At 44.8% G+C, this 26,861-nt stretch overlaps 2 protein-coding genes across 3 annotated transcripts in view; one reads left to right on the top strand and one right to left on the bottom strand.

Annotated features, from left to right (window-relative positions):
* The window catches only part of LOC109873830 (tyrosine-protein kinase ABL1-like), a 52,129-nt gene extending 43,772 nt beyond the window's left edge, over positions 1-8,357 (top strand). For both annotated transcript variants that reach the window (XM_020465551.2, XM_020465552.2), the window contains exons 4-11: positions 241-513; positions 874-958; positions 1,076-1,253; positions 3,124-3,308; positions 4,566-4,718; positions 5,201-5,290; positions 5,512-5,637; positions 5,790-8,357. In XM_020465551.2, coding sequence (XP_020321140.1) covers positions 241-513; positions 874-958; positions 1,076-1,253; positions 3,124-3,308; positions 4,566-4,718; positions 5,201-5,290; positions 5,512-5,637; positions 5,790-7,396 — 2,697 coding nt within the window. In that variant the 3' untranslated portion in view covers positions 7,397-8,357. The remainder of the gene's footprint in view (positions 1-240; positions 514-873; positions 959-1,075; positions 1,254-3,123; positions 3,309-4,565; positions 4,719-5,200; positions 5,291-5,511; positions 5,638-5,789) is intronic.
* A 425-nt stretch (positions 8,358-8,782) lies between these two features.
* LOC109873831 (ras-related protein Rab-14) lies at positions 8,783-26,616 on the bottom strand. Its single transcript, XM_020465553.2, has 8 exons — positions 26,245-26,616; positions 19,577-19,635; positions 18,014-18,067; positions 16,697-16,874; positions 15,814-15,880; positions 13,943-14,030; positions 10,572-10,602; positions 8,783-10,465 (listed from the first exon to the last, which is right to left on the bottom strand). Exons 2-8 carry the CDS (start codon positions 19,626-19,628, stop codon positions 10,285-10,287), a joined length of 651 nt encoding a protein of 216 aa, XP_020321142.1. The 5' UTR covers positions 19,629-19,635; positions 26,245-26,616; the 3' UTR covers positions 8,783-10,284.
* Positions 26,617-26,861: the final 245 nt, after the last annotated feature.

The raw sequence follows: 26,861 nt of genomic DNA, 5'->3' as shown, positions 1-26,861 counted from the left end.
CATATTATCCAGCCAGTTCAGTTGCTTCATTTTTACAGAAGAATATATCTACTTGTTCATATGATACTTGCTGCAGCATATGATAATAAGATGTTAATTTATCAGACACTTTAATTTACAGTGACCTAAGTAACTTGAGCTGGAATTAAAACCACAACTCTGGTGTTTCTGAATCTCCTCACTGTTATTGGCTAAACAGTCATACAATGTAAACTCAAAACGGCGTATCCCTCTCTCCAGCTATACGTGTCATCTGAGAGTCGTTTCAACACCCTGGCAGAGCTGGTGCACCACCACTCCACGGTGGCTGACGGCCTCATCACCACGCTGCACTACCCAGCGCCCAAACGCAACAAGCCCACCATCTACGGCGTGTCACCCAACTATGACAAGTGGGAGATGGAGCGTACCGACATCACCATGAAGCACAAACTGGGAGGAGGGCAGTATGGAGAGGTCTACGAGGGGATCTGGAAGAAGTACAGCCTCACCGTGGCCGTCAAGACCCTCAAGGTACGCAGGGAGACGGGACTTGTCTCTGGAGTTTGTTGGGAGTTCAGGGAGTGAGATTGGACCATCAGAATGAGTTAAAGACAATATTGTCTGTTAGCTGCTGAAATATTAGTTAGGCAGTTGAAGGATAAGAGTGGCGTTTCAGATGATGGGATCTGAGCCTGGTAACTGTGCTGAGTACCACGTAGGTGTAGAACCGAGACATCTCCTGAGCAAACATTCTTATTGGAAAGCTTCTAGAGGTAGTTCCATGTTGGGAACATGTCACGATGGCCTATAGTCTAGATGTAGCTATCCGTTTCAATGTATTTTCTCCTGATGTGTGTGGTTGACCATCTAGTCCTGTTTTCACCCACTCAGGAGGACACCATGGAGGTGGAGGAGTTCCTAAAGGAGGCTGCTGTCATGAAGGAGATCAAACACCCCAACCTGGTACAGCTACTGGGTGAGTTACTGTGGGACAACACTTTTCAGTTGCAGATGTCCTATAAATGTCTCTTCCTGAAAAGCCACTCTGTACTGCCATTGTCAGTGCTGTACTCTAATGTCGTCTCTCTGCCAGGCGTGTGCACGCGGGAACCCCCGTTCTACATCATCACAGAGTTCATGACCCATGGCAACCTGCTGGACTACCTGAGGGAGTGTAACAGGGAGGAGGTGAACGCTGTGGTGCTGCTCTACATGGCCACGCAGATCTCCTCCGCCATGGAGTACCTGGAGAGGAAGAACTTCATCCACAGGTGAGACATGACATTCTCTCTCTTCCCATTTCTTACCCATCACTCATCTTTCCTGCTTCACTCTTTCATCACCTGTCCTCTTCTCCCCCAGACAAAGATATTAGACAGTGTATTTGGAAAGTATTCAGACCCCTTGACTTTTCCCAAATTTTCTTACATTACAACCTTGTTCTAAAATGGATTAAATTGTTTGTTTTTTTTACCCCTCATCAATCTACACACACTAACCCATAATAACCTATAATAACCCATAATGACAAAGAAAAATCAGTTGTTTTTGGTTGTAATTTTTTTCTTTCTGATAACATTTCCATAAGTATTCAGACCCTTTACTCAGTACTTTGTTGAAGCACCTTTGGCAGCGATTACAGCATCAAGTCTTCTTGGGTATGACGCTACATGCTTGGCACACCTGTATTTGGGGAGTTTCTTCCATTCTTCTCTGCAGATCCTCTCAAGCTCTGTCAGGTTGGATGGGGAGCGTCGCTGCATGGCTATTTTCAGGTCTCTCCAGAGATGTTTGATCAGGTTCAAGTGGGCTCAGCCTGGGCCACTCAAGGACATTCAGAGACTTGTCCCGAAGCCACTCCTGCGTTGTCTTAGCTGTGTGCTTAGGGTCGTTGTTCTGTTGGAAGGTGAACATTCTCCCGTCTTGAGGTCCTGAGCTTTCTGGAGCAAGTTTTTATCAAGGATCTCTCTGTACTTTGCGCCGTTCATCTTTCCCTTAACCCTGACTAGTCTCCCAGTCCCTACTGCTAAAAAATATCCCCACAGCATGATGCTGCCAACACGCTTCACCGTAGGCATGGTGCCAGGTTTCCTCAAGAGGTGATGCTTGTCATTAAGGCCAAAGAGTTGAATATTGGTTTCATCAGACCAGAGAATCTATTTTCTCATGGTCTGAGAGTCTTCAGGTGCCTTTTGGCAAACTCCAAGCAGGCATGTGCCTTTTACTGAGGAGTGGCTTCCATCTGGCCACTCTACCATAAAGGCCTGATTGGTGGAGTGCTGCAGAGATTGTCCTTCTGGAAGGTTCTCCCATCTCTACAGAGGAACTCTGGAGCTCTGTCAGAGTGACCATCGGGTTCTTGGTCACCTCCCTGACCAAGGCCCTTCTCCCCTGATTGCTCAGTTTGGCTGGGCGGCCAGCTCTAGGAAGAGTCTTGGTGGTTCCAAATTTCTTCCTTTTTAAGAAGTATGGGGGCCACTGTGTTCTTGGGGACCTTCAATGCTGAGACATTTTTTGGTACCATTCCCCAGATCTGTGCCTCGACACAATCCTGTCTCGGAGCTCTACGGACAATTCCTTTAACTTCATGGCTTGTTTTTGCTCAGACATGCACTGTCCACTGTGGGACATGTCCAACCAATTGAATTTACCTCAGGTGCACTCCAATTAAGTTGTAGAAACATCAAGGATAATCAATAGAAACAGGATGCGCCTGAGCTCAATTTCTAGTCTCATAGCAAAGGGTCTGAATACTTAGGTAATTAAGATATATATATATATTTTTTTTTTATTGTTAATTTGCAAACATTTCTAAAAACCTGTTTTCACTTAGTCTTTATGGGATTTTTAGAATAAGGCTGTAACATAACAAAGTGGGGAAAGTAAAGGGGTCTGAATACTTTCCGAATACACTGTATGTGTGCTATTGCTGTCAGATTGACTTTGCCCCAGCATGTTTTATGATGGTCTAGAAGGTGATATGATTTATGTCCTGCCGTCAATTTTCAAGCTTGTCGAGACTCCCCTGCTTGCTCAAGTGTGCACGCAACGCCAACACTTCAAGACATGGATATTAGAAGAGATTGCCATCCAAAATAAAAACCTAGTGCTGCCTTTGACGCCATGTTCTCTTTGCTCCAGGGACCTAGCAGCCCGTAACTGTCTGGTAGGGGAGAACCACCTTGTGAAGGTGGCTGACTTTGGGCTGAGCAGGCTGATGACGGGGGACACGTACACGGCCCACGCTGGGGCCAAGTTCCCCATCAAGTGGACTGCCCCGGAGAGCCTGGCCTACAACAAGTTCTCCATCAAATCTGACGTCTGGGGTGAGTTTGGAGATGCGACAACTGTATTTAGAATGACTTTTATACTGAACAAAAATATAAATGCAACATGTAAAGTGAAGATTCCATAAATGTTCCATACGCACAAAAAGCTTTTCTCTAAAATTAAATAGCATGATCAATACACAGGTGCACATTGTGCTGGGGACAATAAAATGGAACCAAAATGTGCAGTTTTGTCACACAACACAATGCCACAGATGTTTTGAGGGAGCGTTCAATTGGCATGCTGACTGCAGGAATGTCCACCCGAACTGTTGCCAGAGAATTTCATGTTCATTTCTCTTCCATAAGCCGCCTCACACGGCATCTTAGAGAATTTGGCAGTACATCCAACCGGCCTCACAACCACAGACCACGTGTAACCATGCAAGCCCAGGACCTCCACATTCGACTTCTTCACCTCTGGGATCGTCTGAGACCATCCACCCAGACAGCTGATGAAACTGGGTTTGCACAACCAAAACATTTCTGCACAAACTATCACAAGCCGTCTCAGGGAAGCTCAACTGCGTGCTTGTCGTCCTCACAAGGGTCTTCACCTGACTGTAGTTAACTGACTTCAGTGGGCAAATGCTCACCTTTGATGGGACAGTAGCACGTGTGCTCTTCATGGATGAATTCCGGTTTCAACTGTACCGGGCTGACGACAGACGGCTTGTGTGGGTGAGCGGTTCGCTGATGTCAACATGATCAGAGTGCTCCATATGGTAAGGGCAGGCATTAAGCTACAGACAGTCAACATAATTGCATTTTATCGATGGCAATTTATGAATGCAGATACCTTGACGAGATCCTAAGGCCCATTCTCGTGCCATTCATCCTCCGCCATTTCAGCATGATGATGTACGGCCCCATGTTGCAAGGATCTGTACACAATTCCCGGAAGCTGAAAATGTCCCAGTTCTTCCAAGGCCTGCATTACTCACCAGTCATGTCACCCATTGAGCATGTCTAGGATGATCGACGTGTATGACAGCGTGTTCCTGGCAATATTCAGCAACTTCGCACAGCCATTGAAGAGGAGTGGGACAACAGGCCACAATCAACAGCGTGATCAACTCTAGCCCTAATTCATTCATTTCAATTGACTGATTTCCTTCTATGAACTGTAACTCAGTAAAATCGTGCAAATTGTTGTTTTATATTTTTATTCAGTGTTTACGATTACAATGTCATGAATAGTCCTGTTTTTGCATGAAAATCGACTCATCTCTGTACTTCATCCCAAACTCCCAGCGTTTGGAGTGTTGCTATGGGAGATCGCCACCTATGGGATGTCTCCGTACCCTGGCATAGACCTCTCCCAGGTGTATGAGCTCCTAGAGAAGGACTACCGCATGGACCGGCCGGAGGGCTGCCCAGAGAAGGTCTACCAGCTCATGAGGGCCTGTGAGTATGCATACACTGAGTGTACAAAACATTAGGACCACCTGCTCTTTCCATATAGATTGACCAGGTGAAAGCTATGATCCCTTATTGATGTCACTTGTTAAATCCACTGCAAAATGGGGTGCAGTGCAACTCAATATTAGGAAGGTGTTCGTAATGTTTTGTTCACTCGGTTTACATCGGATAATGGCTGATTAGCACAACCTGGCTGAGCCAGTCAGTACTTCATTTTTTTGTTTGTGTAATGTTTGTTGTGTAATGTCTACGGGAATTAAATTATTGACCAGTACCAAACCTCCTTTCCTGGGATTTGTCTTGAAGGGATACAGCTTTTGTAAAATGGACTTTTCATAGGTGAGGAGAATTTATGCAACAGGTTGGGGTTAGTTAAAATGCAACAAAAATATATATATTTTGACTTAATTTAACAATCGCTGTATCCCTTCTAGACATTACCAATTTCCTGTTCTCTCCTCTCCCAGGCTGGAAGTGGAACCCTGCGGAACGGCCCTCCTTTGCAGAGACCCACCAGGCCTTTGAGACCATGTTTCAGGAATCCAGCATCTCTGATGGTGAGAACACCTGTCTCCTGTCACAATTACACACGTTATAGCTGAATTTAAGACAGCAACTACAACTTTAATTTGAGGCATTAGCTGTAGGTTTTGTGCTTGTTGCAAAAAGATCGGACCGAGAGATTTGGGTCATTACCATATGTTTTCCAGTTGCTGTACATCAGAGTAAGTAGTAGGTTAAAACAGTCTCTGATGCTTGTTTGTGTATCATGTGACAGAGGTGGAGAAGGAGCTGGGGAAGAAAGGGAAGAAGGTGACACTGGGCCCCATCCAACAGGCTCCACAGCTGCCCACCAAGACCAGGACCCTCCGTAGGAATGTGGACAGAGACGGAGACAGCCCTGGTGAGACTTATCTACCCCTCGTCCGAATACACTGCACCCTAAATGGATGGAACCCATATTTAAACCGATGCCATTGGGACAATGTTCTACTACATTTTCAATGCTACAGTGTCTTCCAAACTGATGATTTGCATATCTGTGTGTTCACCCAGACGCCGTGGAGCCGGAGGTGGCTGTGTCCCCCATGCTCCCAAGGAAAGAGCGTCCGTTCCTGGACAGCAACCTGAACGAGGACGACCGCCTCCTGCCCAAAGACAAGGACAAGTCCCGCAACAGCCTTTTCAACCTCATCAAGAAGAAGAAGAAGACTGCGCCCGCCCCGCCCAAACGCAGCAGCTCTTTCAGGGACATGGACGGACACGCGGAGAGACTGGGGCTAGCGCCCGACCCCCGAGACGACTTCAACAACGTCTCTTCAGCCTTCAGTGTTACACATACCATCGACCCCAGCAAGTTCCCGAGTGCTAACAACAATGGGGTAGGGGGTATTACCAACGGGGGCCCCACCTACCCAGGCCCCCTGTTCCCCCCGCATCATGCCAGGAAGAAAGGTACGCCGGTGGTGCCCAGTGTAGTGGGTAAAACACCCAATGAGGAGGATATAGTCTCTAACTCCAAGCGTTTCCTGCGCTCCTCCTCGGCCTCTAGCATGCCCCCGGGCTCAGAGCGCACTGAGTGGAAGTCAGTCACGCTGCCACGCGACCTGCATAAAGGCCACTTTGACTCGGGCACCTTTAGGAGCAAGCCCGCCCTGCCACGCAAGAGGGCCAACGAGAAGCCAGAGATCAGCGCCCCTCGCATGGGCACCCTGACCCCCCCGCCCCGCCTGCCCAAGAAGACAGAGGACATGTCAGACGAGGTGTTTAAGGACGCTGAGCCCAGCCTCCTGACGCCCAAGCTTGGCAGAAGGCTTCTAGGATTGGGGGTGGACAGCTCCAAGACCAGCGCCCTGCAGGCCGAGCTGCTCAAGCCCAACGTGTTCCCTGCTTTGGGGGCAGCCGGGGATGAGTGCAGGGCCCGCCGCCACAAACCCAACCTGGACTCCTCCGGCCCCAGGGAGAGAGGCAAGTTCCAGAAGACCAAACCTGCTCCCCCTCCACCCCCCAGTGCCAAGATCTCCCGCAGCCCCACCCACGAGCTCCCCTCACCCACAGATGCCAAAGCCAAGGCCTCAGACCCCCACTACCCATCTAGCTTCAGTGACCAAGTCCGCTCTCCCCTGGAGGCCCACAAGAAACTCAACCTCAACACCACTTCCTCCAAACCACAGCCATTAAAGACCCCCTCCTCTTCAGTGTCTGGCTCTACCTCCAGCCCCCTGGGCTTCTCCTCCCTCAACTCCCCAGGAGACCAGGCCTCTCCCACAGCCTTTATCCCCTTGATGAACACCCGCCGCTCCCTGAGGAAGACACGTGCGCCCCCAGAGCGCCAGCCCAACTCTGCCATCACCAGGGAGATGGTCCTGGAGGGCACGGAGCTGCTGCGCACCGCCATCGGACACAACTCTGAGCAGACGGGCAGCCACAGCGCCGTGCTGGAGGCGGGCAAGAACCTGTCCAAGTACTGCGTCAGCTACGTGGACTCCATCCAGCAGATGAGGAACAAGTTTGCCTTCCGTGAGGCAATCAACAAGCTGGAGAGCAGTCTGCGTGAGCTGCAGATCTGCCCTGCTTCCACCGGGGGCGCCAGCGGAGCGCAGCAGGACTTCAGCAAGCTGCTCTTGTCTGTCAAAGAGATCAGTGACATCGTTCAGAGGTAGCAGAGAGGCCACATTGACTGGGATAAAAAGCTGAACCCCCCCCCCCCCCCCCCCCCTGCATGTAATGTTCCATTCTGTGTTTCCTCTACCGGGGTCGTGCTGAGGTTGAGGGCAGGACATGTTACAGTGCCACTGGATGGTTAAAGCATGACGCACACCTCAGAGGAAGACTTTATTCAGCTTTACAGGAGGTCGGAGAACACTAAAGACTGGTTACTGTGTTCAGAATCAAAATTCAGAAGTTAGTTTCCCTTAACTATGGAGGCCTGGGCCCAATTCTGCATCAATTATGACACTATAGACAAAACGCATGTCACATTCTTTCCGTTACTGTCGTGGTTTACAATGGGAAGTGCACATTGTCTCTACCTTTTTCCCCTTAGCTTGCTGCCGATCTCTGATGTGAATGGTAAAGATGTGACTGTCAGTATTGCACCATAGAGGAAAGAAGACCACCTGGAAACATTTTGCGTCTGAATAAAGTGCCTTAACACTATGTGGAATTACTTTGTAATTCTACTGAAAGCCAAACTATAAACAGAGCAGTATGGCCTTACAAATACTGAACACTGTCTCCAACTAAACTAGATGGATCTGAGGACATGCATCAATTTGATTTACTACTTAACAAACCAATGAAATCTCACTGTGTAGTCAGGGGGTGACCAAGACGTGTTTCTTTTCTACTTGTCATTGAAATAATGATTTCAGTTAAATGTACCTTTGCCCTGTCTGACTGCGATGCCATCAACCACAAGTTGCCTTTATTTCGATGTTGAGTCCTTGTTTTATTCTTCCCATAAAAATCATGCCACTACTTTTGTTGGATCCGAGCCGCCTCAAAAATTTTTTAGACTAATTTTGCTCCTTTGTAAATAAGTACACTTTATTTTCCCTCTTCCATTTGTTCCTCCCTGTAACCGTGGTGCAATGTAACATTAAAATACAAAGCAATTTGCAACACAATGTCCTGTGTTTTTACTTCACAGTATTGGTGGAAGTGTGATTGTCCATGGACAATGTGACGAATGACGCAAGCAGAACAGGTTATGTATTTCTGTCTAGAGCATGTTATCGTCATTGAAATCAAAGTCAACATCTTAATCATGCACAGCTCCTTCAATTTATACATGTACGTTGTGACTCCGATAGCAGAGGTGGGACAGCACAAGGAGCCATCACTAGCCCCTGCAGCCAATCCCCACTCCCCAAAATTAAGACAGCACAGGCCCCTCTAATATAACATGGAAAGAGTAAAATATATATATATAAATTGGACATTCTCCACCCCCCGCCCCTTAAAAAAGAGTTAGGAGGAAATGGACCACACTTTCCCTGTACCCAGAGACTGAACAGAGGGAAGAAACATCAAGTATCACTAGTGAGTAGAGGAAGTCTGTCCATACACATTTATTCATAGAAACTATGTTACAGAATTCCCAAGCACGAAATACAAGCATCCCACAAACAACTGTACAGATCTCTACGAAGCCAGCATGGTTTGTTTATCCTCAAAGTAGCATGGTCACCAACATATATAAGCTATATACACAGCTGCCGAATTGGGGGAATTATTCTATGGTACAGAAATTGATTTGGGATGAGTCACTCATCCAATATGGGGCGTGTCGCTTGGTCTTGTTATACAAGCCTATGGGGAGAGCAGGCTGGAGAGAGAACCCTACACCTGTGGTGCAAACAGGTCTAAGATGACCCTTAGCATTGATCTGGGGTCAGTTTGAATTCCTCACCTCAGTAAGGACTGGAGTAGGGTAAACTTCTACCCCAGTCTTTTCCTCATTGTTAAACCAGTTCCATGTTCTCCACTACAATATTACCATATAGTAAAACAATTTGACAGCAGTATGTAGAGCAAGTGCAGCAAAGAAAATATTTAACATTAAATCATAAGGCAAACCACAACAAAGAAAATGCTGTTAAGGACAGATTGTATTGATATGGGGCGGGTGCAATGAAACTGATGATCCGAAGGAATCCTTCCCATAAAAAACAAGATGAGAAGTTTTATTTGAAGTGTCATTAACAGTCATAAATCCTGCCCCACCCCCCGGCAACGCACACCCTTTCCTGTGACATCATGTAGGTAGAGGAGATTCTGGGGAATTCCAGGTCTCTTGGGCTTTAAGTGTCTACTACACTAGTGTTGCCACACTGAGGTGTACTGTATTGTAGGACACCATCAGAAGGATGAAATATCTGTCTAGTATCAGAGCTTCACCATAAGGACCAGGGGTAAAGCTTTGGCTAAGGACTGCTCTAGACCCTGTTCAACAACTGGACCAAACATGAACAGACATCTGCCATCGCCGATAGCGAGCTGTAGCGGGGCTGTGTCATACATTACATCAATCCCTTCGCTAACCATTTCAGTTTAAAACAGTCCTAGATCATTAAACCATGCAGGACTGACGCGGGGGGAGTGTGTCTGGATAGCTTCATGTCAATGGCGGTTATCGACTACACAGGCTTGGTTTGGGATGTGGTGGATGAGACTTCGGTGTATATAGTATAGGTAGAAGCTATAAAAGGAAATGTTTAAAAAGCATTTATTCTGGTTGTGTTATGAACATTACCTATCTTTGTCAGTAACCCATGTCTTTATATATATTAAATGTGTGTGGATCTGGGTTTCCATGGCAGATGAGCTGGACTGAATGGGGCAGACGAAGAGAGGGAACAAGAGAGAAGTGAGGAAGAAGACAAAGTGAAAAAGGTGGGGGAGGAGGAATGACAGATTCATAGAGAGGTACACTCCCATTCAGCCCATCCCTCATTCCCTCCCCCCACCCGTGCCCTACACTCATGCAGCCCCAGTGGAGTGGGGTGGGGGAGATGGAGGGAGGATGAGAACAGAGAGGCGTTGGTCATTAGCAGCCGCAGCCTTCCCTCTGGGGCTGTGGTTCGTTGGTTATTAGCCGGCCTCCCTGGGGTGCGGAGGGCTTGTGCTGGACACCAGACTCTGCAGCATTCAGGTCCAGACTGCCATCCTGGATGTTCTGGTAGATCTTCTTAGCTGCCTCCAGGAAGGCATCCTCCACGTTCTCACCCCTGAGCAGAGGACAGACACAGTCAGTCACACGGTTAGGAACACAAAGCATTTCAGCACATTTCAGACCAAATGTGAGGTAAAAGCAGGCAGTGGCCTACGCCTTACGTTTTTGCGCTGGCTTCCAGGAATAAGAGACCTGTAACAAGGAATGGACACAAGATGGAGTTAGACTACTGCAGAAGAAAATGACAGATCCCCAACCATCCTCCTTACTCATGCCTATGCTCAGGGGTGCAACTTTCACAAGGACATGCCCCCCCCTACATTCTGAAAATGCATTATTGTCACCCCCCTTGTATCATTGGTATGTGATACAAAACGAGACAACAGTGTGCTTTAGGACCATGAGGACACCCCCCGAGCGGTCGGGTAGGCTGTTTGGAGTGTTTATCTGACTGGATAAAAAAATATTTTTAAGTCAGCGTTCCAGTTCATCCCAAAAGTGTTTGATAGAGTTGAGGTCAGGCAAGTCAAGTTCTTCCACGCCGATCTTAACAACCATTTATGTATGGACCTCGCTTTGTGCACGGGGGCATTGTCATGCCGAAACAGGAAAGGTCCTTCCCCAAACTGTTGTGACTAAGTTGGAGGCACAGAATCATCTAGAATGTCATTGTATGCTGTAGTGTTAAGATTTCCCTTCACTGGAACTAAGGGGCCTAGCCCGAACCATGAAAAACAGACCAGGCCATTATTCCTCCTCCACCAAACTTCACAGTTGGCACTATGCATTGGGGCAGGTAGAGATCTCCTGGCATCCGCCAAACCCAGATTTGTCATTTGGACTGCCAGATGGTGAAGCGTGATTTATCCCTCTACTGCTCCAACTTTGCACCTCTCCAGTCAACGCTTGGCATAGCACATGGGGATCTTAGGCTTGCATGCGGCTGCTTAGCCATGGAAACCCATTTCATGAAGCTCCCGATGAAGAGTTCTTGTGCTGACGTTGCTCAGAGGCCGTTTGGAACTCGGTAATGAGTGTTGTAATCGAGGATAGACGATTTTTACGCATGCATGCCAAATTCACTCATTTGAAGGGCTGTCCACATACTTTTGTATACAGTACCAGTCAAAAGTTTAGACACCTACTCATTCAAGGGTTTTACTCTATTGTTACTATATTATAAAATAATAGTGATGGCATCAAAACTATAAAATTACACATACAGTATGGAATCATGTTGTAACCAAAAAAATGTTAAACAAATCAACATATAATTGTAGATTCTTCAAAGTAGCCACCCTTTGCCTTGATGACAGCATTGCACACTCTTGGAATTCTCTCAACCAGCTTCATGAGGCAGTCACCTAGAATGGAGTTCAATTAAAACAGGTGTGCCTTGTTAGCCCTCGTGATATGCAACTTTCCAGGGAAGTTAGAAACCAGTATACACAGGCAGTCAGGAAAGCGAAGGCTAGCTTTTTCAAGCAGAAATTTGCATCCTATAGCACAAACTCCAAAAAGTTCTGGGACACTAGTCCATGGAGAATAAAAGCACCTCCTCCCAGCTGCCCACTGCACTGAGGTTAGGAAACACTGTCACCACCGATAAAGCCACTATAATTGAGAATTTCAGTAAGCATATTTCTATGGCTGGCCATGCTTTCCACCTAGATACCCCTACTCCAGTCAACAGCCCTGCACCCCCCACAGCAACACGCCCAAGCCTCCCCATTTCTCCATCATCCAAATCCAGATAGCCGATGTTCTGAAAGAGCTGCAAAATCTGGACACCTACAAATCAGCCGGGCTAGACAATCTGGACCCTCTCTTTCTAAAATGATCTGCCGAAATTGTTGCAAACCCCATTAATAGCCTGTTCAACCTATCTTTCATATCATCTGAGATTCCCAAAGATTGGAAAGCACCCGCGGTCATCCCCCTCTTTAAAGGGGGAGAAACTCCAGACCCAAACTGTTACAGATTTATATCTACCCTTCCCTGCCTTTCATTTGTGGAATTTCTTTCCTTCTTAATGCATTTGGGCCAATCAGTTGTGTTGTGACAAAGTAGGGTGGTAAACAGAAGATAGCCCTATTTGGTAAAATACCAAGTCCATATTATGGCAAGAACAGCTCAAATAAGCAAAGAGAAACAACAGTCCATCATTACTTTAAGACATGAATAGTCAGTCAATATGGAATATTTAAAAACTTTCTTCAAGGTCAGTCGCAAAAACCATCAAGCGCTATGATGAAATTGGCTCTCATGAGGACCGCCACATGAAAGGAAGACCCAGAGTTACCTCTGCTGTAGAGGACAAGTTAATTACCAGCCTCAGAAATTGCAGACCAAATAAATGCTTTTGAATTAGAGTAACATGCACATCTTAACATCAACTGTTCAGAGACTGCATGAATCAGGCCTTCATGGTCAAATTGCTGCAAAGAAACCACTACTAAAGGACACCAATAAGAAGAAGAGAATTGCTTGGGCCAAGAAACACGAGCAATGGACATTAGACCAGTGGAAATCTGTCCTGAGATTTTTGGTTCCAGCCGCCGTGTCTTTGTGAGATGCAGACTAGGTGAACGGATGATCTCCGCATGTGTGGTTCCCACCATGAAGCATGGAGGAGTAGGTGTGATGGTGCTTTGCTGGTGACACTGTCTGTGATTTATTTAGAATTCAAGGCACACTTAACCAGCATGGCTACCACAGCATTCAGCAGCGATACGCTATCCCATCTGGTTTGCACTTAGTGGGACTATCATTTGTTTTTCAAAAGGCCAATGACCCAAAACACACCTCCAGGCTGTGTAAGGGCTATTTAACCAAGAAGGAGTGTGATGTACTGCTGCATCAGATGACCTGGCCTCCATTCACCCGACCTCAACCCAATTGAGATGGTTGGGGATGAGTTGGACCACAGTGAAGGAAAAGCAGCCAACAAGTGCTCTGCATGTGTGGGAACTCCTGCATGTGTGAGAGAATGCCAAGAGTGTGCAAAGCTGTCATCAAGGCAAAGAAGAATTTAAAATATATTTTGATTAGTTTAACACCTTTTTGGTTACTACATGATTCCATGTGTTATTTCATAGTTTGTCTTCACTATTATTCTACAATGTAGAAAATGGTAAAAATAAAATAAAAACCCTTGAATGAGTAGGTGCATCCAAACTTGAATGGTACTGTATATAGTGTCTCTCACTCGCTCACTATGAATGTGTCCTCACTTATGCGTTCACCTCTTTTGCATTCTCCCTCTGTACCTGAATGTATGCTCCATTTACTCCCTTTCATCCTCTCAATCAGAGACGAGTTGCTACTTCTCAAACTCTCCATCTCTCCCTATATGGAGGAGTCTCTTCTCTCTTGGTCTCCCTCACACTCCCCCTTCCAATCACCTTGTGAGAATGGAGGGGCCTGGGGGCATTCTCACAGCCATTCAGATAGGGTGGAAGAGACAGATTGATGGGAGTTACTCCTCTCCCATCATCCCTCTCATTGAGCCTGAGGGTGTTCCCTGTCTCACCGTTCTCCTCGGCGAACTGCTTGGCCTCCTCATACGTGACATCTCTCTGGGCCTCCAGATCTGCTTTGTTACCTATGAGAATGATCACCTGTGGGAGGACACAATGAGTCGGTCAGTCCTCCAGGCACCAAACACATTAACACAGTGGCAGTAGCAGCCTGGCAAGCACTAAACTCACATCCTCACTCACTTATAGTCAGAAAACGACATACGAGACAGCTCACACACTTCACTGAGCGAGAGCTCTTACAGAACTTAGCTCCAGTGGGAGAAAAGGATTCAACAATACTGTATCGGCTACACACCGTGAAAGACACAGATATTAATATTAGAGGTCGACAGATTAATCGGAATGGACGAATAATTAGGGCCGATTTCAAGTTTTCATAACAATCGGTAATGAGCATTTTTGGACACCGATCATGGCCGATTACATTGCACTCCATGAGGAGATTCCGTGGCAGGCTGACTACCTGTTTATGCGACTGCAGCAAGGAGCCAAGGTAAGGTGCTAGCTAGCATTAAACGTATCTTATAAAAAACAATCAATCAATCTTAACATAATCACTAGTTAACTACACATGGTTGATGATATTACTAGTTTATCTAGCTTGTCCTGCGTTGCATATAATCGATGCAGTGCCTGTTAATTTATCATTGAATCATACCTCGCCAAACAGGTGATTTAACAAGCGCATTCGCATAAAAAGCACTGTCGTTGCACCAATGTGTACCTAACCATAAACACCTTTCTTAAAATCAATACATGGGCCTCCCGGGTGGCGCAGTGGTTAAGGGCGCTGTACTGCAGCGCCAGCTGTGCCACCAGAGACTCTGGGTTCACGCCCAGGCTCTGTTTGCAACCGGCCACGACCGGGAGGTCCATTAAGTCTATGATTTGATAGAGCAGTCTGACTGAGCGGGGGTAGGCAGCAGCAGGCCCGTAAGCATTCATTCAAACAGCACTTTACTGCATTTGCCAGCAGCTCTTCGCAATGCTTCAAGCATTGCGCTGTTTATGACATCAAGCCTATCAACTCCTGAGATTAGGCTGGCAATACTAAAGTACCTATTAGAACATCCAATAGTCAAAGGTATATGAAATACAAATTGTATAGAGAGAAATAGTCCTATAACAACTAAAACCTAAAGCTTCTTACCTGGAATATTGAAGATTCATGTTAAAAGGAACCACCAGCTTGTTCTCATGTTCTGAGCAAGGAACTTAAAAGTTTTTACATGGCACATTACTTTCTTCACCAACGCTTTGTTTTTGCATTATTTAAAACAAATGTAACATGTTTCATTATTTATTTGAGACTAAATTGGTTTTATTTATGTATTATATTAAGTTAAAATAAAAGTGTGCATTATTCATTCCGTATTGTTGTAATTGTCATTATTACAAATATATATTTTTTTGAATTAAAACAGCTTTTTTTGGTCCTCCAATAAATCGGTATCGGTATCAGCATTGAAAAATCATAACCGGTTGACCTCTAATGAATACACAACTGGGCACTAGTCATGTCCCATTTTCCAACGAGAGACTGGTCTTCGGGTACAAACAAGCACAGTCTGAGTGAGTTTAGGATGTTGACGTTGTATAAGCAAGCTAAACGCATATTCTAATCTGTACATGAAAGCAGCGTGATTTGGCCATTATCATATAGTCAAAATGCAATTTAGAAATGGACGGGGCTCTGGGGCATCAATCATACACACTGGGTGTGCTGCGTTGGGATACAGCAGAGACACAAAGAGCATTAGATGAGGGAATGCAAGAAGGAGTGACTACTTGGTAGTACATCCAACCAGACACAGTGTGTTTGACAGGCAGCTAGAGTGGAGCAGTGTGAAACCATACTCACAGTATTTGGGTTGGTCAGATTTCTGGCATCAGTCAGCCAACTGCTGAGGTGGTTGTACGTACTTCTCCTGTGGAACACACACAGGGAAGAGTGGGAGTTAGTTAACCTGGTGGCAGGTCGGGACAAAACCGAGTGTGCCACATCATAAGTGGGATCAAAGGAGAGGCTGTGACGAATGGAGAAATGTTCCTGGGTCTGTATCTATATATATATCCTTTCACTAATAGAATAAACTTTCTGATATCACTTACTGATTCAGTTTTGACAAAAGTTCTTACAGTCCGAGAGACGGGTGTCAATATGGAACTCTAAAATTAGGCTAGGGAACAAAACGCACAATCGAATCCCAATTCATAAAACAGAGGCAATGATATGCTGCATAGACACCAACTACTATTAGTGGGAAAACTACAATATAGAAATACTGCACTACTTAAAGCTTTACTCTGAGCCTATGCTTTCTATGAGAGGAGACACACATTCCACTGTTAGTTTAGATGGCCACTGATACATTCTCACAGTTTGGGGGAGGAAGGTGGGGAGGGCAACAGGATGCAGACACCATGTTCGTTCAGGAAGAGAGGGCCATCTGCCCCTTTTCCTTTCCTTTGTCTCCCACACAGACATATAGGCCTACAGACCGAGAGCAATCTGACTAGTACAGCTAACGGGGTGGGTTGTGTATTGTAGAACAAGCTGAGGGGACTAGGTGGGAGTAGGATGAAGTTGGCCCTTGATGCTTATCGGAGGCCAGTTTTTCATTTTCTTTTCTGTATGGTTTGAGCTAGGATTGGGGAAGGGTAATTTGACCCTAGCTCTTTGCCTACAGACAGCTTCTATCTGGAGCATTAAGGTTCGGGCACGTCGGTGTGTGTGCGCGTACCTGGTGATGTCGTAGACCATGAGTGCGCCCGCGGCCCCCCTGTAATAACTACGGGTGACGGCCCTGAAGCGCTCCTGGCCCGCCGTGTCCCAGATCTGCAGCTTGATCTTCTGGCCGCTCACCTCGATTATCCTCGTGCCAAACTCCACGCCGATCGTGTGGGGGCAGTCCGCCATGACTGGAGGAGCGAGAGGTGGGGAAAGGAATAGATAGTCAGTATAGCTATGAGGAATCCAAGGAGACAACATTCCTTTATAACACACAGAATTCAATAAATATCAAAACAGAGTATTGTCACTTTGTCAAGAGACATGAAGAGACTCTGGGGAGTGAACTACATCAGAGATCTGAAAATAATGACGAGATGCTCGTGTCTCCGCCCAAACAATGAGAGTCGTTTTCCTAAAGGCGGGGAAGGCAGGCGACAAGTGTCGGGACAAAATAAGCCCATAGAAATGCATTGGTGAAACCTCTTGCTTCGCATCTTCTTCACCGACTACATCTCCCATCACGGAAGTCTGACTCAGTCGACCTTCCGCAGCCTGCCTCCCTTTCTCGCTCTCCCTTCCTCCTCTCCGGAGTGTCAGACTGCTGTGATTAACCTGCTCTCTACTCCATTTACTGTTACTACACCACCTCCTCCTTCCCCTGCACAATCTCACTCCTCTCCCTACCATATAAAACAGCCTGCCAGTGGCACAGCTAGCACCAACTTGAACTATGAACAGCACCCATATACATACGCATCTTTCCACACAGTCAAACACATCCAACCACACAGAGAAAACAGGTGCACCCTTGACCGTATACACGCACTTCATCACCTCCATTGTGAGGGAACAGAGATTGCAGGTGGGTTGGGTTGAGCATCCATTTCAGACTGGCAGATCAGTTGGTTTTTACCACTTGCATTTCAATGTTAACCAGAGACAGGGAGGAAGTCTTCAAACCTGGCATTCAGCACTCACAAAGCAGCTGCCTGTTCCGAGCCCAAGTCTACGGGACATGCAGGATGCGATGCTAAATAGATGAATGAGGAGCAGAGCATTTGCATTTACTGCTGCCTGCTAATAATGCCATTAAAATGCATTCAAACGCCTGGGTGTTATAGTGAACTGACTGAGGCTACAGCTGAGAAAGCACACACAAATAACATGAAGCAGACACACATTTCAAAGTGGCACCCACACTCTCCCCCTCTCTAAATGAGCTGAAGTCGTCAGAGGGGATTTAAAGTGAAACAGTCCATTCCTACAGCCTGTGTGAGATGGGGGGGGTATCTGTTTGGAGTCAGTGGGGAGCCAGAGATGTACTTACATTTCTTCTCTGTGAACTGGTGAAGCAAACATGACTTCCCTACCCCCATGTCCCCTACAGAGAGAGAGAGGGAGATGTGTCAGGATCCATGTTCAAATATTAACATTACATACAAGACGAAGAGGACAAAAAACACACAGACATACAACTTGTTTCATATTTTCCTATGAAGGGATTCGTTTTCACTGACCACTCGGTCTGACCAGGAACAACTCTGGTTGTAACACAGAAAGAGTATCTTCCCTCTCCCCCTCAGACATTGTTAACAGAATGCTATGGTGGTTGCCAGTTGTGTGCTTTACACATATGGAGGGCGCTTGAAGAGGCAGCATGAACAGGCCTGCAGGGCTTAATAGCTGGCATGGTCACCTCTAGTGGAGTGGGGAGAGCAGAGCATTTTATTTACTTTTTAAAGCTGCAATATGTAACTTTTTGGGTGACCCGACCAAATTCACATAGAAATGTGAGTCATAGATCTGTCATTCTTATTGAAAGCAAGTCTAAGAAGCAGTAGATCTGTTCTGTGTGCTAGTTCTAGGCCTCCCATTCTTGCGTCTTCTGCAGTCGGTTTTTGTACATCAGCTTCAAACAGCTGAATAATACAATATTTGTAGTTATTGAAAATATATTTCACAGCGGTTTAGATGGTACAATGTTTCTGAATACTTGTTTGTTTTGTCAAACTGAAATTAGGCAAACTACTCAAATTTTAGCAACCAGGAAATGGCGGAGCGATTTCTGCATATTGCACCTTTAAGGCCTATATACGAATGTCTGCTCTAGCTACGGAGCTAAAGTGACGTGTTTGTGTTGTATGACCACATTAATGTCTAGGTAACAGACAGCAAACAAGAGGGGGCCTTTGGCAGTTGTCAAACAAGTCCACAAAGTTGACATTGAGGTGGGGGTTTTAAAGGCCTCAACGCAGCAGGGTAAACAAGCTCCAGGGAGTTGGAGAGATATGGAGATTTAACTTCCCTACTTTGAGGTGCCAAACTGGTTGGAAAATAGATGAAGGGGAAGAGTGGAATGCACAACAAGATAAAACTACCACCACAACTCAGAACATTTTGGCCTGGGCTATGCACCAACGATGCATAAGGTTATTGTACACTCATTGCTTCTGTTGGTAATTTAAATCAAACAGGAGAGCAATCGTTCTTTTTTAAGTTCATTAATAACCCTGTTACGAGCACATTGTCGGTACAGTATGTCATTAGAACACAAACCATTTAGCTTTGCTTAGGCTAGCTTCCGGGGAAAACATTTATTGATGAAAAAAAAAAAATCACAGAGATGGCGACCCACATACCGAATCAAAAGGAATCTGCTGTAATGGGGTCATGGTTGAGACCTGGAGTAATCCTGACCACATGACCTGACCAGAACCAACTCCTGAGCTACAGTTCTAGTCTCGTGATTGGTGCTCTTTCAGTGCTTGTAGCATCTCAGTGAGCTGTGTGCTAACTGCAACCAATGGGTGACCTACATACAGCACTGTACACACAAACAAACAGGCCTCCATTCCAATCCAGTCAACACGCATGCTCGCGCCTCACTTACCGATGATGATGTATTTAAAAATGTAGGAGTAGTTGTACGGTGCGGTGGCCATCGTGACTCTGAAAGAGAGAGAAAGGCTCAAGGTGAGTCAGAGAAAGAATCAGGGTGCTGTCTATGAACCAACTCTAGCTGGGCATCATGCAGAAACCACACATTATCATTGAATTCTGTCTGTCGACATCACTCACTATCCCATTTAATTGTACAGTGCTTGGTTTGACCACACACTTAGTCAACTGAAACATTGCATCTCGCTGCTCGACCACTAGCACTCCATAACATTAAACTACAACATTATGCCTGGCAGATAGCATGGGCCTGTGAATTGGTCAACATGCTCAGTAAAGAATGATGTCACCATGTCTCAGACCGTACTAGACAGACTGAGCAGCTGGTGTGCTGTATGAGAACTAAAACATTATTCTAGGTAGTATGAATAATTCCTGATTTCTCAGGATTCCTGTCATGTGATTTCTCAGTTAGACAGCAGGCCCAGGAGCACTGACCTCTCAAACATATGGGTAGGACTCAACCCAGCTGGAAGAGCAGAAACCATCTGATAGCGATGCATCTGACCACATAAAGTCAACGTATTTGTAACTCCAATATCGGATATTAATCTACAGGGCCAAACTCAACTGATGTCTGTCCATCAAATCAGCATGAAGAAGTCAAGCTTCACCCAGCTATCACTGGAATGGTCCCAATTATCTGTCCTTCCTCCCAAAGTGCGCACTTTTTCACTTCCCTACACTGATTTGAAAGGACATTTCTGGTATAAGAAACATGGTGGAAACTAGATCTAGCTCATGCCTCCACCAATCCAACGCATTTAGATTTATGGGAAGTGGTGAACGAGTGTACACTTCAGGAGAAAGGAAAGATTATTAGGACGCACCCTGTGGACAGGTTGTGTAAGAAGAGAAACCAACCAGGATTTGACAACGACTCTTAGCCTAGTTGAGGAAAAGAGACCTAAAAAGGGGAGGGAGGCTGCAAAATCATTTTTTTAAATAAAATAAAATTCAGACAGGGAAGGTCATCATAGATCACACACACTGATGGACAGGGCCTGTCAGGGGAGCTCTTCCAATAAGCCATCTTATTCAGAACAGTACCACGGACTGTAACAAGTGGAGACGGGGCAGAGCCAGACTCCAGACTCCCCTGTATTACTATCCCGAGATGCACCTACAATTTGAAGTTTCCATTATGATCTTCAGGCCAGCAGCCATTAACTAATGGGGTTAGTTAGAGGATGAATAACCACCAATTACAATACGGATATTAATCATTTTGAGAGGCTCATTAATCTGGTTTTCATCAAGATGAAGATAGAGAACTTCTCTAGATGTAGCCTAATCTCACACAACAGAAGCTAAAACAAGTGCATAGGACCAAATGGGTGTTTATGTTGGGTTGGTTGATCATCACCATTATGCACCATGTTCAGTGGCGTGTTTCCTCTCTCTGCATCACAAACCTCGAACAACTGCTGCTCTGAGAACTCTCAGACAGATGTCGGAGTAAACAGAGAGGTTTAAATTTAATGGTAAGCATTAGCCTTGTCCTGTGCTTAGCCAATGGGGGAACAAGGCTATACTCTCCACAACAGCAACGGCTTAGGTCCATGGTCCCGGGCAGACTGAGGTGTGTGTATGAACATCATTAAAAAGAACAACATCGATCTGCATAGAAAATAAGCAGCTATTTTCTATGATACACTCAGATAAATATGAGGCTTCTAGCCAACTGTGTCATCGATACAGCAAGTACAGGCAGCCAACATCCCCAGCAGTGTTGTGTCACTTTGAGGCAAGCGATTTCATTAGACTTCACATTCAGGAAATTGCATCATATGTGCACAGCTCCTTTTAATCTCAAATGAAAGGAAGACGTTACATTAGGCTGAGGAAGAGGAAAGGTTTTAAGAGGGATAGCGTTTCCTTGCGTCTCCCTAGTCCATTATACAGAGGCTCTGTCAGAACCATTAGCAGGTGTCATTTCACAAGAGTACCCAAGGGAGGACAAGTAGCACCTTTAGATTCCACTTAACAGTCTGGCTAGATACTGCATGGAAACACACAGGTCTAGGCCCTAAGTAATTGGTATCCCTAGATACCAGCTACCCACACAACTCATCTGTTGCCTTTCTGCTGAGCGACATTCATTCATATGGGTTAGAATAACTAACTACACCTACAGTAGCAGTTAAAATTTTGGACACCTACTCATTACAGGGTTTCTTTATTGTTTCACTATTTTCTACATTGTAGAAGATTAGTGAAGATATCAAAACTATTAAGTAACACACATGGAATCATGTAGTAACCAAAAAAAGTGTTAAACAAATCAACATATATTTTAGATTCTTCAAAGTAACCACCCTTTGCCTTGATGACAGCTTTGCACACTCGTGGCTTTCTCTCAACCAGCTTCATGAGGTAGTCACCTGGAATGCATTTCAATTAACCAGTGTGCCTTGTTAAAAGTTCATTTGTGGAATTGATTTCCTTCTTAATGCGTTTGAGACAATCAGTTGCATTGTGACAAGGTAGGGGTGGTATACAGAAGATAGCCCCATTTGGTAAATGACCAAGTCCATATTATGGCAAGAACAGCTCAAATAAGCAAAGAGAAACGACAGTCCATCATTACTTTAAGACATGAAGGTCAGTCAATACGGAACATTTCAAGAACTTTGAATGTTTCTTCAAGTGCAGTAGCAAAAACCATCAAAGGCTATGATGAAACTGGCTCTCATGAAGATCGCCACAGGAAAGGAAGACCTCGAGTTACCTCTGCTGCAGAGGATAAGTTAATTAGATACCAGTCTCAGATTAGAGCCCAAATAAATGCTTCACAGAGTTCAAGTAACAGACATCTCAACATCAACTGTTCAGAGGAGACTGCACGAATCCGACCTTCATGGTTGAATTGCTGCAAAGAAACCACTACTAAAGGACACCAATAAGAAGAAGAGACTTGCTTGGGCCAAGAAACACAAACAATGGACATTAGACTGGTGGATATCTGTCCTTTGGTCTGATGAGTCCAAATTTGAGATATTTGGTTCCAACTGTCGTGTCTTTGTGAGACGCAGAGCAGGTGAACGGATGATCTGATTTATTTAGAATTCAAGGCACAGTTACCCACTTTTTTTGATTACTACATGATTCCATGTGTGTTATTTCAGTGTTTATGTCTTCTCTATTATTCTACAATGTAGAAAATAGTACAAATAAAGAAAAACCCTTGAATGAGTAGGTGTGTCCAAACTTTTGACTGGTACTGTATATAAAGAGACGATCAGGCATCGCTGTTAGAAGCTGCCTGCTATTTATAGCACAGACACCTCTCTGAATTATTATCCATTGCTGCTTATATGGTAATATAGTCTATTCCATAGTCTATAAGAAAGAATGGGTGATAATCAGGAATATAGACACACATACAGTCATTTACATTTGAAAATATTCAAACAAATGCTTGGATTAAATATAGTCTCAAATTGAAATGATCCTCGTTTATGAATACATGATCTGACTTCACATAAGAGCATCAACTTTTCAGGAAGAGAGAGGGCATTCTCACGATCGATTCAAATAATTCACTTGTCAGTAATTCAGTCTCACACTATAGTGGACATCTGTAATGCAAGTAGAAGGCACAAGGGAACAATGGGATCTGATTACAAATCAATCACCCTGAATAATAGCCTACACATACAAGTCTTCTAACTTGCGATTAATTGTGACTAGGCTATCTGTTATCATCTCTAGAGAATGTTTCCCTCTATCTGAGAAGTTTCTCTTAAGTCTGTGGTTCAGTACACAGCAATTATAAATGCATTGCAGTTAAACCAGATGTTGGAGATTAAAATTGCTATGCAATAGAGCCTGGTGCAAACCAGAAAAACACATGATGTGGCCTGCTGTTCAATGACCAAGTTTTCCTGCTAAACAATATAGCACTATGACAAATGCCTCAGGCTAGAGCTGGGGTGGGTTGACTTGAGAGAAGATGGGAGAAGGTGAAGAAAAGGAGTGTTAAAGGAGAACAGTCCGGGTGAAGAAAGAGGGGTGCATTAGGGACGCTCACATTGTGATATAAAGAGGCAAATAGGCTAATCACGGAAGACTGATATTTAGGATCATCTTCCAGATTTGAATGAATTTGTGCTGATCATCTGAGGGGGTTAATTCCAGGTCAAGGTGTCCCCGTTGCCTCATCCTCTCAACAAAATGGCCCCACTCCAGCTCTGCCTGCTTGGAAAACAAAGTGCAGCGAGAGTACAGTAGAGAAGTAAACAAGTAGAAAGACAGTTGAGGTGGTAAGGGAAGTCATGTAGTTAGCGTGTGGGATAAGCTCCAATAAGGGATTTGATACACTGACCGTGACGTGAACTAGTATCACAGCCTGCCTTGCTGCTAGCCTGACTGCCTCCCCTCACATGACCCTCTGTCATGTGGTGCCTCCAGACTCGTGTGAGTTTTTCCATAAGGGGAAAGCTATAGGCCTACTAGAGCTGTACACACTAGGGCTACTCCTTCTTTGGGTAAATTATAGGAATAATTCCCTTTTTCCCCAAACGAGGCCCTGGAGAAGTATACATCCAAGGAGAGCGCGATTGAGAGCATGTGACCAGACTGCAGTCTCAGCACTTCTCCATACACTAGCACTGATTCATAAAACAGAGCGCTGTCACCTTATCACATCCACTTCCTGTTGTTGAACAAATAGAATTGGTGTCACATACTGTACATCTGGGCTATTTTTTATCTTCCTCATTGTCATATTGCTATGCTGCTATACAAACAAAATCCTGCTGTAAATTGCAGAAGCGCATTTGGGTTGTGATCACCATTACCAAAGGCAGAGATGGAATGGACAAATCAATTGCAAAACTTGGGTTCAATCAGTGCACATAGAGTGTATTTCTTTCACTGTGTGATCTGACCTTTTAAGGGAATATTTTTCCATCAAAGTAAAATTCAAGGCCAAGAAAATACACAATGCCTCAGCTCTTGTCACACAGAGAGGAGTATCTCAGGTGATGACACATCTACATGAATACATTCATATCCCATCCTAATCAAAGCCTCATTCTTATATCAAATAAATATTTCAGTGATTGAAAGTAAAGGCTGGCCCGAGACAAGGCCTAGATATGGATGCATGCTGTGTCATCTATGTTATTACTGGATAGCTGGCTGAGCTAAACAGCGACTGTACTATACATTTTTAAACTAAAGGGCCTGTGCAGTAAAAAATGTAATTTTCCTGTGTTTTAAATATATTTCCACACTATGAAATTGGGTTGGACTGCCTGCCAGGCAGAATAAGTTAATAGACCAATAACAAAGAGAGTTTGCCCTCCTCTCTGCCAATAAAAGCTCATTTTTAGGTTACATGTCCCTTCCATTGGGCCAGGGTTTCCCAAACATAGCTGATTCAAATGATCAAAGCTTGATAATGAGTTGGTTATTTGAATCAGTTTTGTAGTGCTAGGACAAAAACCAAAACATGCACCTAGTGGGGCCCCAGGACCGAGTTTTGGAAACCCTGCATTAGACCACTCAATCAGACCACTCCTAGCAACATTTATGCTTGAGAAATTGTTTGTTTATTTTTTACAACTTAAATTGAAAACAATGACAGTAATGTACTTAATTGTTACCCAGAAATGATTTGATATTGAGATTAAACGGCAGCGTTGGACCTTTTAATGGATGAATGAACGCCACAATTTCAGAACAATACAGTTGGCTTGTGACCGTGTAGGCTAGTGGGAGGGCATAATCTAGCTAACTGCTCATGACAGTTAAAGTACACATCTGACTATAGCTAGCTACATGAGATGAAAACGTTGATAAACTAATTACCTACGAATACAACACCCCAAAGCTTCTATCTACTGGCCAACGACGTTAGCTAGCTGATGCTATCAACACAAACCGTGGCAACAGTCTGTTTAGAAAGCTAGCATATTGGTTTATTGTTAAGACGGGACTCTAAAATAATGTAATGTAAAATGTACTGGCAGTGAAGTTGGGACAGATGTGTGTTGCTAGCTGGAGCGGTTAAATGTCCAGCTATGACCATAACGTACTAGACTAGTTAACATTAGCCATCTCCATTGACCTGCTAGCTAACTAGCCAGCTGGAAACAGGCTAAACTGGCTAACTAGAGAACCATAATACATGTGTCATCATTTATTGGCGAACAGGTAGCTAGCCGTGTCGACCTAAAGGGAGGAATACCGTTACCATGACATGAGCCTTGATAACTAACTGAGGCGAAATGTTGGGGCCAACAAATGATAGCCAGCGTAACGTTACTCTTTCGGATACTACCGTAGTTAGCCAACGTTAGCTCAAAAGCAATGGCCTGTTCCCAAAAACGACAGACACCTGGCTAGATCCACAATCGCTAGACAAAACCACGAGTGCCTGTGAAGAATGGTAATATATTACACAGCGCAAGATAGATAACATTAGCTAGTACACTTTACTCGTTGGCTAGCTAGCCGCTAACTTAACTATATTAGCGTAGTAGCTTGCTGTTAGCTAGCCACTATAATTTGTAACACAGAAGGTTCAAAGTTTTATAAATGTGTCAGCTATATGTGGATACGAACACTCCTATATTATGTTTATATTCTTACCGGAAATTGTCGATTTAATGTCTTGAGCTCTTCAGAAGAGATATGCAGGTTATCCTGGCTGAAGTATCTACCTTGCCTGCCTGTCCAAGATGGCTGCTTGCACTGCACAGGGTTTTTCCTTCTGTTGTGTGGCTTCTGGGACAAAGGGCAATGCATATGGGGCGATTTGCGCTGTTTGCACTAATTATAAATGCGCAATGAAGTGCGCAAACTGAAAAATCATTATCAATGTATTGGACGCGATAGGTAGTGTCGCCGATGTTAAACAGTTTAGTGGCATGAAGAATCACTTATGCTTTGGTCGGTGTGATGACAGTGCTGCATCCGACGGCCTCAGCCTACATGTGTGCGAGTAGACTAACCTAATATTCTACCATCAGTGTCAAAGTACAGTACTATATATTTAATTGCTGGTCCTTTTGTTGTGGCCCCACACTAGGAATATTTATAAAGAAAGACCTGTGTTGGGAATGGGATCTAAGCCAACTACAACATATTCCATAACTAGACTTATGATTTGTAGATCAAATGTATTTTCTTTATGATTCACACCCAGACACAATAAGATGATCTATTTTGTAAACCTCAGAGGCTATCAGACCCAATTCCCTTTTGTT

This window comes from Oncorhynchus kisutch, linkage group LG29 (assembly GCF_002021735.2).
Source record: "Oncorhynchus kisutch isolate 150728-3 linkage group LG29, Okis_V2, whole genome shotgun sequence".
In the NCBI taxonomy this organism is placed as follows: Eukaryota; Metazoa; Chordata; class Actinopteri; order Salmoniformes; family Salmonidae; genus Oncorhynchus; species Oncorhynchus kisutch.
The sequence above is the reverse complement of the archived record's forward strand: the minus strand, read 5'-3'. Positions and strand labels throughout refer to the sequence as shown.

What these genes read in the sequence shown, in the direction of transcription:
- LOC109873831 (XM_020465553.2), bottom strand. Translation starts at nt 19,628, where the DNA reads ATGGCCACCGCACCGTACAACTACTCCTACATTTTTAAATACATCATC. An exon ending in TTTTAAATACATCATCATCG is followed by an intron (nt 18,068 to 19,576) that starts GTAAGTGAGGCG and finishes CTCTCTCTGTAG; the next exon opens with GGGACATGGGGGTAGGGAAG. An exon ending in ATGGTCTACGACATCACCAG is followed by an intron (nt 15,881 to 16,696) that starts GTACGCGCACAC and finishes TGTGTTCCACAG; the next exon opens with GAGAAGTACGTACAACCACC.